Source organism: Equus caballus, chromosome 15, assembly GCF_041296265.1.
Source record: "Equus caballus isolate H_3958 breed thoroughbred chromosome 15, TB-T2T, whole genome shotgun sequence".
NCBI lineage: Eukaryota > Metazoa > Chordata > Mammalia > Perissodactyla > Equidae > Equus > Equus caballus.
Genome location: NC_091698.1, coordinates 95,613,731 through 95,627,418, shown reverse-complemented (window position 1 = coordinate 95,627,418; position 13,688 = coordinate 95,613,731). Strand labels below are relative to the sequence as shown.

Below are 13,688 nucleotides of genomic sequence, written 5' to 3'. Positions count from 1 at the left end.
GGATTCAGTTTCAGCAACTATCATTGAAGAAGTTGGACAAGATTCGTTTGGACAACTTAGGGAATCTCTGAGGTCCTTTCTAGAAGTAAAATTGTAAGAATCACAGGTCTATATAACACATCATCTAGATTTGGTTTTTCTGACATCACAACCTTTGCTTTCTGAAGCAGAGAATCCTTTGATAGACATTACCAGTTCTACACTATTTGCTCCATTTGATTTTATTTCATGTTTTATTTATTCATTCCTTCCCTCAATCATTCAACAGAGTTTTACTAAATACCTACTCCCTGCCAGTCACAGAGCCAGAAACCACAGATAAAGGAATTACAATGACATAGGATCTGTCTTCAAAGCTTTAGGAGTAGTGGTTAAAAATTCCAGTAATTGGGTAATTGTAATTGAATGTGGTTTAACCGTTGTGGTAGAGAGGCCCTGGTGCAGTGGACACACATAGGAGACACACAGCAGAAAGGAATTCCCAGGGGCAACAATGATGCTCAGAGGACACACACGTTAGTTAGATGAAGAAAGGATATGGTGTCATGTGCTCAGCCATGAAGATCTTTAAGAACATGGTATGGAGTTTATTAAAGCTGGAGGGTAAGGAGTGTGATGGGCAGGGTAGGACAGATCGGCTAAAAGTAGAGCTAAAGAATCAGGCAATACATCATCACAAAAAGGGAGGCTTTATGAGTTTGGCAATGAATTCGGATTTCGGCTTGAAGGAGAGAAGTCACTGGAGAATTTAAGTACTGGGTGATGCAGTCAGATTTGTAGTGTAGATGGATCACGTGGGCTGCAGAAGAAAGGTGAAGGATAGGAGAGCAGGAGGAGAAGGCAGAGAGGCTGGCAGCAGAGAAATCAGTTAGGAGCCTTCTACTAAACTTGAAGAGAAGGCCTGAACTACAAAAGCTACGGGAAAAATAAGGCCTTGAAGAAATTTCAGAAATATGAAAGAAAATTGATGATAGGATGTAAGGATGCAAAGGGATGAATGTTATGGTTGAACTCTTTGAATCCAAAATTCAGTCTCAAATCACCTTATAAATTAGAGCAGAAATAATTGACCACATGTTAAGCCTGTAGACATCCACAGGCTGCACTTTGCATCTTTCCCTATAGACCCTCTACTGAGTTTTAATGATTGGGAAAAAGCAGCATGACAAAAATCCTTTACCAGACAAAAATATCCCAAAACCCCATTAAACAGTGTGTAATGAAATGTTACAAATGGAGGATTACAAGGGAAAAACATAAATGACCATAAATCCGGGGGGAATCAACTCTTCTTTCCAGATTATGTTCAACTTTAATAAAGAAACTTAATAAGCTCATGTATTCCTGCCAGCTTTTGATATGGCCACTGCTGATCAATGACATTTATTTCTAGAGAGAAAGAGGGACTGGGGAGGGATGTCAGAGCAGCATGTTGATGCTAAACCTTGTGAGTAATGACACAGTGTGGCGGGTAATGAAGATTTGATGGAGGAAACAGACCAGCAAGCTTGTCTTTGTCTGCATATCAAACTGTGTGCCTCTCCTCCAGATCCTATTAACACCTCTTATTCTACAGTTGGGTTCTGGGCTTCATGTCATCTCAAAGGAAAACAAAAAAGAAAATGCTGTTTATTTTTCCCTGTGTTTATGAACCTAAATAAAATGTGAAGCTTTGAATTTGGAAATGAAATTTTTGTCAGAAGCTGATTTCACCTAAGAGAAGGATGACTTTACAGATAATCAGAGCTCTCCCACAACGGTGTGGGCTGTCTTGGAAGGAGGGGGGGCCAGTGATAGTCTTATCTATAAAAATGTACAAGAGAAAAACAAATGAACATCACTTAGTAACACTGGTAATAGTATTCCTGCATTGGGGCAAATCTTGGCTAAATTAATTCTGAAAGTTCCTTATAAATCCAAAAATCTCTCTTCCTCTTCTCTTTATCTTCCCTTTTTCTCCCCTTCACTCATTCTCTGTTTTAAATATATATCTTGTGGGCTTTTTTCAGAAAAATACTTAAACATAGCTTACAGAGATGTTGACAATAAAACACAACAGAAAGAAAATAAAGAAATGGACGCAAAGTAAAATAGGAAAATATGATGATATTATGAGAAGGATTATAATCCAAAATATGAACCATAAAATGGTACGTAATTCCTGGAGGGGAGCCACAGATTTTAATTGGTGCTTCTTAGCGGCCAAAGCAATTTGACTCTAAGACTAATAAATTAAAGGTAGTAGTATAAACACAATGGCAAAATTCAGTCCTATTGTGAAAAGAATAGCTAGTTACTTAGAAGAAACAACATATGTTCTTGGTTCTAATCTCTGAAATTTCTCTTCGGAGTTCTCATAAAAACAGGACTTTGTGATATCACATCCTCAAAATATTGCTACAACTATTATTACATAATTTTTCTTATGATACAGGATTCTAAATTAAGTTCAACCTTTCAAGACATAATTAACTCCTAAAAACAGGGTTCGTCATTGAGTTATCTTTGTAGTCCATTCAGGACCAACATTTATCCAGCTCATAGCAGTTTGTTTTTTGAACAAGTTGTTTCTTGGATAAACGAATGAATGCAGAAACTAATGAACGAATGCATGAGTAAATATTCATGATGGATCTAGTTGTCCTGCTGTAGTGTGCAATATTTTCCTCTTCCCGCATTAATAGGAAATATTTCCTTTGCATTTTAATCACATACCCCCATTGCTTTTTATTATATTTCAATATTTTACATTATAATGCTACAGCAATAATCTGAATTATCAGTAATTTGAAATGCTTGATGTATATATTTTTAGGAGACAACTACTCAATCTAATTTTTCTTTAGAATGGGCCCCAGATGAGCTGAGATGTAATAACCCTATAGCAAAATACAGCAAAAATGTTTTAGAAGAGAAGTAAGAGGAGGATAAAGAAAGCACCATTGTGAAGAAAATACTAAGTGAAAAAGTTCTAAATTCAAGTATTTCTAGTATTGCTGTTTACCACTTTTGTACTTTTGAATAAGAAAATCAGTCTGAGCTCCAGTCTTCTCATCTCCGCAAAGAAAATGTCAACACTGATTCCCAATTTTGTTGTGAGGCTTAAATGAAATAATGCAAACCAAAACATTTGTAATTTGCTATGCCTCATATAAAGGTAAAGAGTTACGACTGCTATAGCTTTGGTAAGGAAAACAATTTAAAAGTCACTGAAATTCTCATAATCAAGCTAACATTGGACTCCAAAGGGTACATTGACTTTGGAATACAGACAACTTTTTGCTTATCCAGAGGCACTCCATAGTTGTTTCAGGGATGCAGTGGAAAGATAAATTATAGAGGAGAACAAGGGAGTGGTTAGTTTTTCTAGACTTTTCTGAGGATTTCCAAAAAATAAAAAAGTAGTATTTCTCTAGGACTAAATAATCACTGGAAAAGACAATGGGAATTCTGGTTTCACATACTAGTAAAGTAAACACCTTCTATTATGTTCTAGGCCCCATGCTTAGATATACAAAAGAAGTAGAATGCAGGGGAAGATAAAGGCATAAACACATTTGTTCAATAGATATAAAGGTGCACTGATAAATGCATAGATTATGGTGGAGGAATAAGATCAATTCTACCTGAAGTCATAAGAGATCATGAAATGTGATGCAGAAAAGATGATATATAAGCTATATGAGGTGTCATGAAAATTGAACATTAGCCAAGAGGATTGGTATAGGGGTAGATTATTTCTGGTAGAAAAAAATCAACATTAGCACAAGCATTGGATGGAAAACACTGACATGTAATCAGAAACTACAAGCAATTGGATAGGACTGATAAATGAGAGGAGGCTAGAAATGGGGCATGGGGCATATCATGGGGTACTCTGAATGTCATGTTCAAGATTTAGGTGATGTGTGTAAACAATGAGACACCGGAATAGAATTAACCAGGGATGTGATCGGGTTTGTGTTATAAACAGGTCAACTTATGCCAGATGGATGAAAGAGAGAGCAAGAATGATGTGAGTGTGGATGTGTGTGTGTGAAAGACAGAGACAGAGAGATACCAGTTAGAAGGCTATGACAATACGGAAGCAAGAGATGGTCATACTTGTATACAAGAACTAGTAAATAGAATCTCTAGAGCTGGGTGACTTCTTGGACTGATTATAGAGGAGTGTAAGAGAGAGGAAGAATGCCAGGACAACTCCTGAGTCTCTGGTGAGGTGCTTGATGACAGTCACTAAAGAGAAAAAGATACAGAAGGAGGAGTGGGCCTGAGGAGGAGCAGATATTCCATCTGACTGAGCAGATATGAGGTGCTGTGAAGCGCCGAAATGGAGTCATCTCCTAAGCAGCTGGACATACAGGTCTGGAGCTCAAAGAGTCTAGGCTGAGAAAACAGATTTGAGAATCATCAGCATTTGGCTGAATTTCAAGCTATAGTAGAAGGGTCAGTTAGGAGATTGGGGAGGGGGGAATAAATGCCAAGACAGAGCCTTATATAATATATCAAAATAAAAGAGAAGACTCAGCAAAGGAGCCTACAAACAGCAGCAGAGAGAGGAGGAGAATCAATCAAAAGAGATGTGCAAGCTATAGACGGACTGGATCAACAAGGGTAGCCAATGGTATCAAGGCCATTAGAGAGGAGAAGAGATACAAACCAAAAAGAGTCCTATGAGTTCGGCAGTTACAAAACAACTGATAACATTTTTATAAAGGTGTTTCATTGGAGGCAAAGCCATACTGCAGATAAATAAAAAGATTGAGTAGGAGTTCAGGAAGTGGAGACAATTGTTTGGTGGAGGAGCTTGTATCCAAAGGGAAGGAATACAATGGAATGGTGTCTCAGAGAGAATGGAATGCTAAGCAAGAGATCTTTTAAGAGAGATTTATGATTGTTCCTGGTCTGCAAACAAGGAGCAAGCTACAGGGAGAGTTTAAAATAAAGGAGAGAAATATAATAACTCAGGTCATTCAATATTCCAAAGGAATTCAATCTAAACGTAGACGTTGTAGCCTTGAATAGTGTCATTGCCTTATTTTCACAATCAGGCTTTAAGATTTTGGAATCATTCAACTCTTTTTACCTTCATTTATCAGAAACATTTCTTAGTCCATAGTATGTATTCACAAAAAATTCAACAAGAATATTTTACCATTTAATGAAAATTATACTTAAAAATAAATATAAATGAGACATTTAAATTAATAAAGAGAATTTTTATGTCACTCTTATTTAATTGAATGGAATAGGAAATTGTATCTACAATTTTTAGAAAGCCCCCATTCGCATATCAGTTTCTCTAGTGATAGCTCTATTGTAGTTATTGTAGCCACAGCAAGTCTGTAATTGGAAAGTTTGTCCACAGATGAAATTGTATCATTGACCAAATATGTGGACCCTCTTGGTGAGCATTTTCACATGTCTGAAAGGAATCTGTTTGGGTAGAAGGCCATATAGCCAACGTATTCCCAGCTACACTTTCACAGTCATTTGTATTTTGGAACAGTGTTGTCCTTTTACTTAATTCGAACAGTTGCAGAGGAATCATATTTGTCCCTTTGTTGGCATCATGGTGAAACCTGTGATACTTGAATGAAAGAAAAATTAAAAAGCTGACATCATCAGGAAAACTTTTATCAGTGTTTTCTAGTCTTCTTTTTTCCCATACTTCAATAAATTACTGGGTTAGCACTTTGGGTGCACACAATGCCTCATTTACTCTCCTTGGAAGCAACATAACCTAGGGCAGGAATCTACATGCAAATCTGACATCAGAGACTGATGGGATGAAGCGGGTGTTGTGCAAATTCAGGAATCCTGGAAGCAAGTGACCTGAGAAAACAAAGCAGACAGTTGAGAAGGCAAGAGAAAGCATCTGGACTTTGAGAGGAGTCAGCTCTTTGCAGAAGTCTCAAGTGCAAATAAGTTTCTTTCCCTCTACCAGGATTAGCTAAATTAGTAGGAACCCCGTGAGAGTCAGAAGACTGCTCTTTAGCATTTGCTTGGCATTAACCACCAGTGTCACCTTGGCCAAAGTCTTCTCTTTTATAGGTCTATATAGCTAAATAATTGATGTAGAATAAAAACATATAAAGAGATTATATATCCATGCTTTTATTATCAGCCTAAGTTTATAGCACTTTAATTAATGTAGATCAGTACAGGCCATTTAAAGTTCCAAAATTCTCACATCAACAATACATTTCTCCTGGACTTAAATATTGTTATGGACTAAATTGTGTCCCCTCAAAATTCATATGTTGAAGCTCTAACTCCCAATGTGACTATATTTGGAAATAGGACCTTTAAAGAAGTAATTAAAGTTAAATGATGTCATAAGGGTGGGACTATAACCCAACAGGACTGGGGTCCTTATAAGAAAAGGAAGAGACACCAGACAGCTCTCTCTCTCTCTCCACACTATGCACAAAGAAAGAGTCACTTGAGGACACAGAAAGAAAGTAGCTGTCTGCAAGCCAGGAAGAGAGGACTCACCAGAAACTGAGTCTTCCAGCCTCTTGATGGAGCACTTCTTGCCTCCAGGACTGTGAGAAAATAAATTTTTGGTCTTTACGCCACCGAGCGTGTGGTAATCTGTTATGGCAGCCTGAGCAGACTGAGACAAATACCATTACTAGATGCCACCTAATCAATTTAGACATTGATTCATGTTTTGTATGTCAACCATCTTAGCATATTTTAAAAGACCTTTCATGAACTAGACCCATTCTTTCCAGTTTCCTAGGCTCATCTCCTGCCATTGCTCATCCTCTTTATAACTTTTCACCCAATAATATCAAATTGTTTACATATTAAACTGTCCCATGTTTCTGTGGCTTTGCATAAGTTGTTCCCTAAATTTGGACCTTATACCTAGAAAAACATAGAACGTAGCATGCCTTGTTTTAAGTCATAGGTCCCCCTTCTTAGTAAATGTGTGATTGAAAGAGTTACTACTTATCTCCGTGTCTCAGTTTTATCTTCTGAAAATAGAGATAATAATAGCCTATACTTCATAAGGCTTGTATTCTTAAATATTTCTACAAAATAAACACCAATGTCTCAGTAGCTTACTACAACAAAAATTTATTTCTTGCTCATATCATGCTTTCATCTGTGGATCAGTTGCAGTTTTGCTTGCCTCTACCGGATTCTGCACGGCTCTGCCCCACATGTCTTCTCATTCCAGGACCCAGGCTGAAGGAGCAGACAAGATGTTGGACACACCTATTCTCACTGCAGAGAGGAAGGACAAAAAACTAATCAAAACACACTATTGCTCTCAAAGAGTTTTCTTGGATGGGCATAGTTACATCTGTTCATATTCTGGTGGCCAATGCAAGTCACATGGCTAGGCGTAAAGTCAATGGGATGGGGCACTAATTCCAGAAGAGGTGGGCAAGATACATGGTAATGGACAGGAATGTAGGGTGCTCTTACAGGGAGAGGGAGAGTGAATAACTGTGAATAATAATACAATCTACCACAGGGTTCTGACAAGGATTAGCAGAGATGATATTTGCTCATGGTAGGTGCTAAATTATCATTATTATTTTAATTAAAGTCCAGATCAGATGCTATCTCTTCTCATAAGTCTCCTGGACAGATCTCCACCTACTCACAATCACTAAAACTGTCAGTTATTCCCTCTGCACTAAAGTTTTGCATCATACACACACTGCTTTGTAATTCTTTCCTGTCCATGTTTTATTTCTCTTCCAAGATCGAGGGACTCTGTCATCATTCAGTAATTGAATCAACACTGTTGAATGGCTACTATTGTGCTAAGTGTTGAGAGTAAGAGAAGGGGTATAGTCTTCAATGATAAGCCTTGGAATCTAGAGGCAGCAATACACAAGTACACAGATATTCCAAATATAACATAATAAGTGCAATAATAAGGCAGGTACCTGGCAGGAAATATTGATCTAATCTGAATTAATCATATTTCCTCTGTGCTGAGCTGATTCAACTTTAGCTTCTGGGAACCAAATCTCCTCTGTAAGACTCTTTATAACTTTTCCCATTCTTGGTACAAACAAATGGTTCCTGGTACTTTCTGATGTCAAAAATAGGCAGGAGAGACCAAGCTGGGCCGGAGTTGCCGGTACTGGGATTTGAAGGTAATGGCCTTGACTGAAGGCCTTGTGGTGGCGTCTCTTGCTGTTCCTGCAGCCACTGCCGAGGTGTCGGTCCGCTCATCATGAGAGGAGACAGAACCCTAAAGCAAAGAAATCTGGATCACAGAAAAAGTATTCAAAGGTCATGCAAGCCAACTGTAGCCAACTGCACAGTCCTCCAGGAGCTGCAGGCAGTGAGGATGCCTCAGCCTCCCAGTGTGCCCATACAAGATTGACAGAAGGTTCTTGTCTTCATTCTGGAGATGTTCATATCCAGATAAACTCCATCCCTAAAGAATGTACTGAAAATCCAGGCTCCAGAAATATAAGGTCAGGTGTCCATAGCCGTACCCATGGATGTGTACATAGTCGCTTACGGAGTCACTCCCACAATGAAGCCAGGCAGCCTGATGAGACTGCCACGGAGTCTGGAGATCATGGTATTAGCTCCGTCTCAGAATTCCAGTATCTCTTCAAGTGATTGCAAAAAAGTCTTCCATATATTTTGATTCTGAGTGTCAAACTTGTTATGCAGCATATACCAGGAATTTCTCTTGGAATTGGGCTGCTTACAACTTTTATGTATGCAAACAAACGCATTGTAAATCAGGTTTTTCTAAGAGAAAGGTGCTCAAAGATTCAATGTGCTTGGTTACTGGTATTCTTAGCAGGATCTTCTGTTCTTTTATATTACACCTTTCATTCTCAGTCACTTTATCACAACTTAATTTTTTTGAATCCTACTTTGGACCATTCGAACTTCTGGGAAGTACTCTGGATTGTTGGAATTACAGCCTTCATTCTCAAATTCCTCTTCATGGGCTTAAAATGCCTTATTTTATTGGTGCCTTCTTTCATCATGCCTTTTAAATCCAAGGGTTACTGGTATATGCTTTTAGAAGAATTATGTCAGTATTACCGAACTTTTGTTCCCATACCAGTTTGGTTTCGTTACCTTATAAGCTATGGGGAGTTTGGTAATGTAACTAGATGGAGTCTTGGGATATTGCTGGCTTTACTCTACCTCATACTAAAACTTTTGGACTTTTTTGGACATCTAAGAACTTTCAGACGGGTTTTGAGAATATTTTTTACACGACCAATTTATGGAGTGGCTGCCAGCAAGAGACAGTGTTCAGATGTGGATGATATTTGTTCAATATGTCAAGCTGAATTTCAAAAGCCAATTCTTCTCATCTGTCAGCATATATTTTGTGAAGAATGCATTACGTTACGGTTTAACAGAGAGAAAACATGTCCGCTGTGCAGAACTGTGATTTCAGACCATATAAACAAATGGAAAGATGGAGCCACTTCATCACACACCTTCAAATATATTAAGTTGTACAAACTATTAAGACCACAAAACACTAATTTCTTTTGGTTAAAGTAACTGTTGTTAAAGACATTACAATGGATTTTCAGTGCTAGAAATTAAGGAAAATGTTTCCAAATGGTTTTAGAATATTATAATAAGACATAAGTGTATAGTCCAATTTATCAAAAGATTAAATGAAAGAATCCTATGTTTAAAAAAATATATAAGTAATCTTCAACCTAATACATATGCAACAACATTTATTCTATCCTGTTTAACAGGTCATTGCAGTGTTAAATTGTAAATGTGTTTTCTTGTTAATCTTACCAAAACAGCAATTGGCTAACTAGAACTAGTGGTTTTAGAGGAACTCAGGTATTCCTTCCTGACATTGTTTTCACATTAAAGAATATTTTTCATAGTATTTTAAGATACACATAATCTGAAAGTAGAATTTTCTTTAGCATTGACTTTTATAATTCCTATTCTTAAAATTTTCATAAAATTTCTATTTTTAAATGAAAGTTCTAAATGCTATATTTTACCTGTAACAATCAGATTTCTAAGTGAAGATTAATTTACTGAGGATGATATATTTTAATATTGTATTATTCTCTGTAGTGTGATTAGCAATCAATGAGAATAGATGAATTAAATTCATTGTGTTTGTGGACCTCATACGCACAATCCTGCTGTCAGCTTTAATGTTCATGATCTTGCTTTTTGTTTAGTGCCATGGACTATCTTGATGTAACTATTAAAATAATTCGCATGGATTACCAAAAAAAAAAAAAATAGGCAGGAGAGTCTCTTGAGACTGAGGTCAGAGGTAGAAAACCAAAATGTAAACAACAAGCAGTACAAAAATAGGAGTGTACTTTCGAAGGCTTAATGTGAGTTCAGCAGTGCTGCAGGCCTCAGACAAGGGAAAGGGTGAACATTTCAGGAATTCCCTAGCAGCGGATATAACAGAAGGAAATAAGGAGTCTTCTCCCAACAAAGAAGCGGGGAATGTTATGGTGCCTCAGGATAGAAGAGTGATTTTTCAAACTTACTATCAGCAGAAGAAGACATTTTTAAGTGAATAAAATATTAAAGGAATAAAATATATAAAACAGAAGATAAGCATGTTTTTGCTCTTCTTCAGATGGAAGTGAAGGGTCTAGAATCTGAATCACAAAGCTTATCCATCATTCCACGTGGCAGCTACACATGAATGAAAACTGCAACAAACACTTGTTGAGTACCTAATAACTATATGTTTACCTGATTTAATCATCACAACAACCCTAGGGGTTAAATCAGTCAACATTCCCACTTTACTAATGAGGACGGTAAGGCTTAAAAAGGCCAAATAACTAGGCAAAGAAGTGGTGGAGGCGAAGTGGGCACACAGCATTGGTTTTCAGAGTACGTAAATCTACTTATTTTGTGCCTCTCAGGAGCACAGTCTGAAACTACCGTTTGAGAAGAAACCACAGTAGAACTGGATGAGAATCTAGAAAACTTCACTTCTAGTTCAGCTCTGTCAACTGTGTGCAATATAACTTTCAAAAAAATTAAACCCATACCTTGGGTTTCAGCTCTTTCATCGATCAAAAGAGGAGATTAGATCAGAATCACGACTCTCAACATTCTTCCCACCTTAATATAGGTGATGAATATGACATGTTCTCATCAACAGCAGCAGAGCGTCACTATGCCAGTGATTCTCAGGAAAGTCAAGAACGCAAAGCTGTACCAGAAGCACGTGCCGAGGAGTTGGAAAAAGTCACATTTGTTATCGTATGGCTTGCTGATCAAGAATAGCTGGACTAGAATTTCTCCAAGGCTTTTTCAGCCCTAACGTCTGATGACTCTGTCATGTTTTTTTCTGGATGTTTAAACTTTTAGGAAATTATAGGTGATATCAAAGAGAAATTAGGTTACTCTTTATAACATTCCTTCTCCAAACACTGACATGTCCACCAATTATACTATCAGGTTTCAAGTGTCCTGAGGAGATAGGATAGAAGGAAAATAAATGAATATTTTAGAATGTACAAGGTATGGGCATATCCCAGCAAGGTTGATGGCCAAAACCTTCTGATAACCTTTGTTTTAAAACCAGTTTCAAATATGCAATCTCTAAGGATTTGGCGATTTACTAAAGAGGCAGAATTTAGGCCCGGAGACTCTGGAGTGAACAAGCTGTAAACAGCTTGAGTATCCTTCTCAATCTTTATGGAGAAACCACAGGTAGTCGATACTTTCACACCCGCTTAATCTTTCCTAAGGGTTTTCTGACTGTGTTAGGAATGAAACAGATGCGCCATTTGTTTTCTTTTTTCAATAAACTTTTTATTTGGGAGGACTTTGGATTTACAGAAAAATTACAAAGTTAGTACAGAGTTGTTGTGTACCCTTTACTCAGTTTCCTCTCATGTTCACGTCTTGCATAACCATGGTATATATAATCAAAACTAATAAATTAACATTGCTGCATTACCAGTAACAATTAAAATGCAGGCTCTTTGGATTTCACCAGTTAAATTTTATTTTGACTCCAAAATACTGTTCTAAAATATCAAGATGTCTGATTTCTTTTGTTTACTTGTTTTTATTAACTAGAATTTGTATTTTATGCAGATTTCCATAGTTTTACCTAATGTGCCTTTTCTCTTCTATAATTATATCTGGAATATCACCTTACATTTAGTCATCCTATCTCCTTAAGTGCCTTTTGGCTGAGACAATTTCTCAGACTTTCCTAGTTTTTGATGATCTTGACAATATTGAGGAGTGCTGCTCAGGTGTTTTGTAGATTGCCCCTCAGATGAGATTTACAGGATGTTTTTCTCATGATAAGGCTGAAGTTATGAGTTTTCTAGAGGAAGACTACAGAAGGAAAGTGTCATTCTTATCACATCATATCAAGGATATATACTATCTACATGACATCTCTGCTGATGTTGACCTTGATCACCCGTTGAGGTAACATTTGTCAAGTTTCTCCACCGTAAAGTTATTTCTCCTCTTTCAATATTGTATTCATTGGAAGGAAGTCACTATGCACAGTCTACTCTTAATGAATGGGGAGTTGTGTTCCACCTCCTTGAGAGTGGAGTATTTACATATTGTATTTGGAATTCTTCTGCAAAGTGCCAGGTTTTTAAAGAAATAAAATGGAATGAAAATATGTAATTTAAAAAGGAATGGTCCTTACTGTTTTAAGCAGAATAATATTAAATAATCATCTGACAAGAAAGCACAGTAGGTCACAACATTTGGGGAAGAGGCTGAAAACCACAGTAAGCAATAAAGATGTGCCGAGTCCCTTCTATATGGGTGGTGTCACATCACATGCACTGCTGGAGAAACAAAAACATGTACAATGGGATGTCTGTCCTCAAGAAGATTTCCACCCACCACATTTGGCTGAGAAGCAGTATTCTCCATGGGATTAACGCCATTTCATGATAGCATTTGGTCAGTCCCAAAGGAGTAGTTTATGTTGGAAGAACTCAGATGAGGAAGAAATCAATGTAGCCCAGTTCTATTAGAAAAGATTTCTTGAAGGAAAAAGGCTCTAAATGATATTGTGTGTGTGTGTTTGTGTGTGAGTCAGTGTGTGCGAAAGTGCAACAATTCAACCAGTGTATCCCTAATAGTGGGCGTGAGGCTGTACAGCCAGCTAAGACTTTGGAGGGAAGGATAATTTCTTCTTCACTTTGTAAAATGTGTGTTTTTTGTTTTCAGTTTTATACTGAAACAAGAGTGATCTCGAGGCCAGTAACTAAGAACCCCACTTCATTATACTCTTCGAGTCTCAAGACAATCCAGTGAGAGGTAGGGGAGACCCCCAATTTACAGCTGAAAAAATTGATGATGCTCATTGTTAACATTTTTGCCAAAAGCCATGCAGAGGGTAGGCAGCAGAATCAAAGTGCAAGGCTGGACTTCACCATCTCTCTTTCCATCTTACCATTTATCTACCTACAGAACGCAAGATGCGAGACACTATTCCTTCATTAGAGTTGGGCTCAATTCATATTTCCCAGTGGAAGAGAAACTCCATTTGAAAAACCAAGAAAAAAGCACTTAGCTTCCAAAAGAGCTCCCAGCGACATCTGTTTAGCATGATGCTCAACTATACTCACAAACTCTATGCTGTGGGCATCTACTTCTTGATGTTTTCTACTACAGCCTTGGCTAGTTGTAATATCTCATGTTGCTTGTTAGGAAATAAATGAAATAGGGAAGAATTT

General features: G+C 37.4%; 1 protein-coding gene across 1 annotated transcript; it reads left to right on the top strand.

Annotated features, from left to right (window-relative positions):
* The first annotated feature begins 8,093 nt into the window (after window positions 1-8,093).
* On the top strand, window positions 8,094-9,646 carry LOC100072218 (E3 ubiquitin-protein ligase RNFT1). The gene is given in 1 exon segment (XM_023618439.2): window positions 8,094-9,646. A coding segment is annotated over 1 exon segment (1,248 nt). The 5' UTR covers window positions 8,094-8,268; the 3' UTR covers window positions 9,517-9,646.
* The last annotated feature ends 4,042 nt before the right edge of the window (window positions 9,647-13,688 follow it).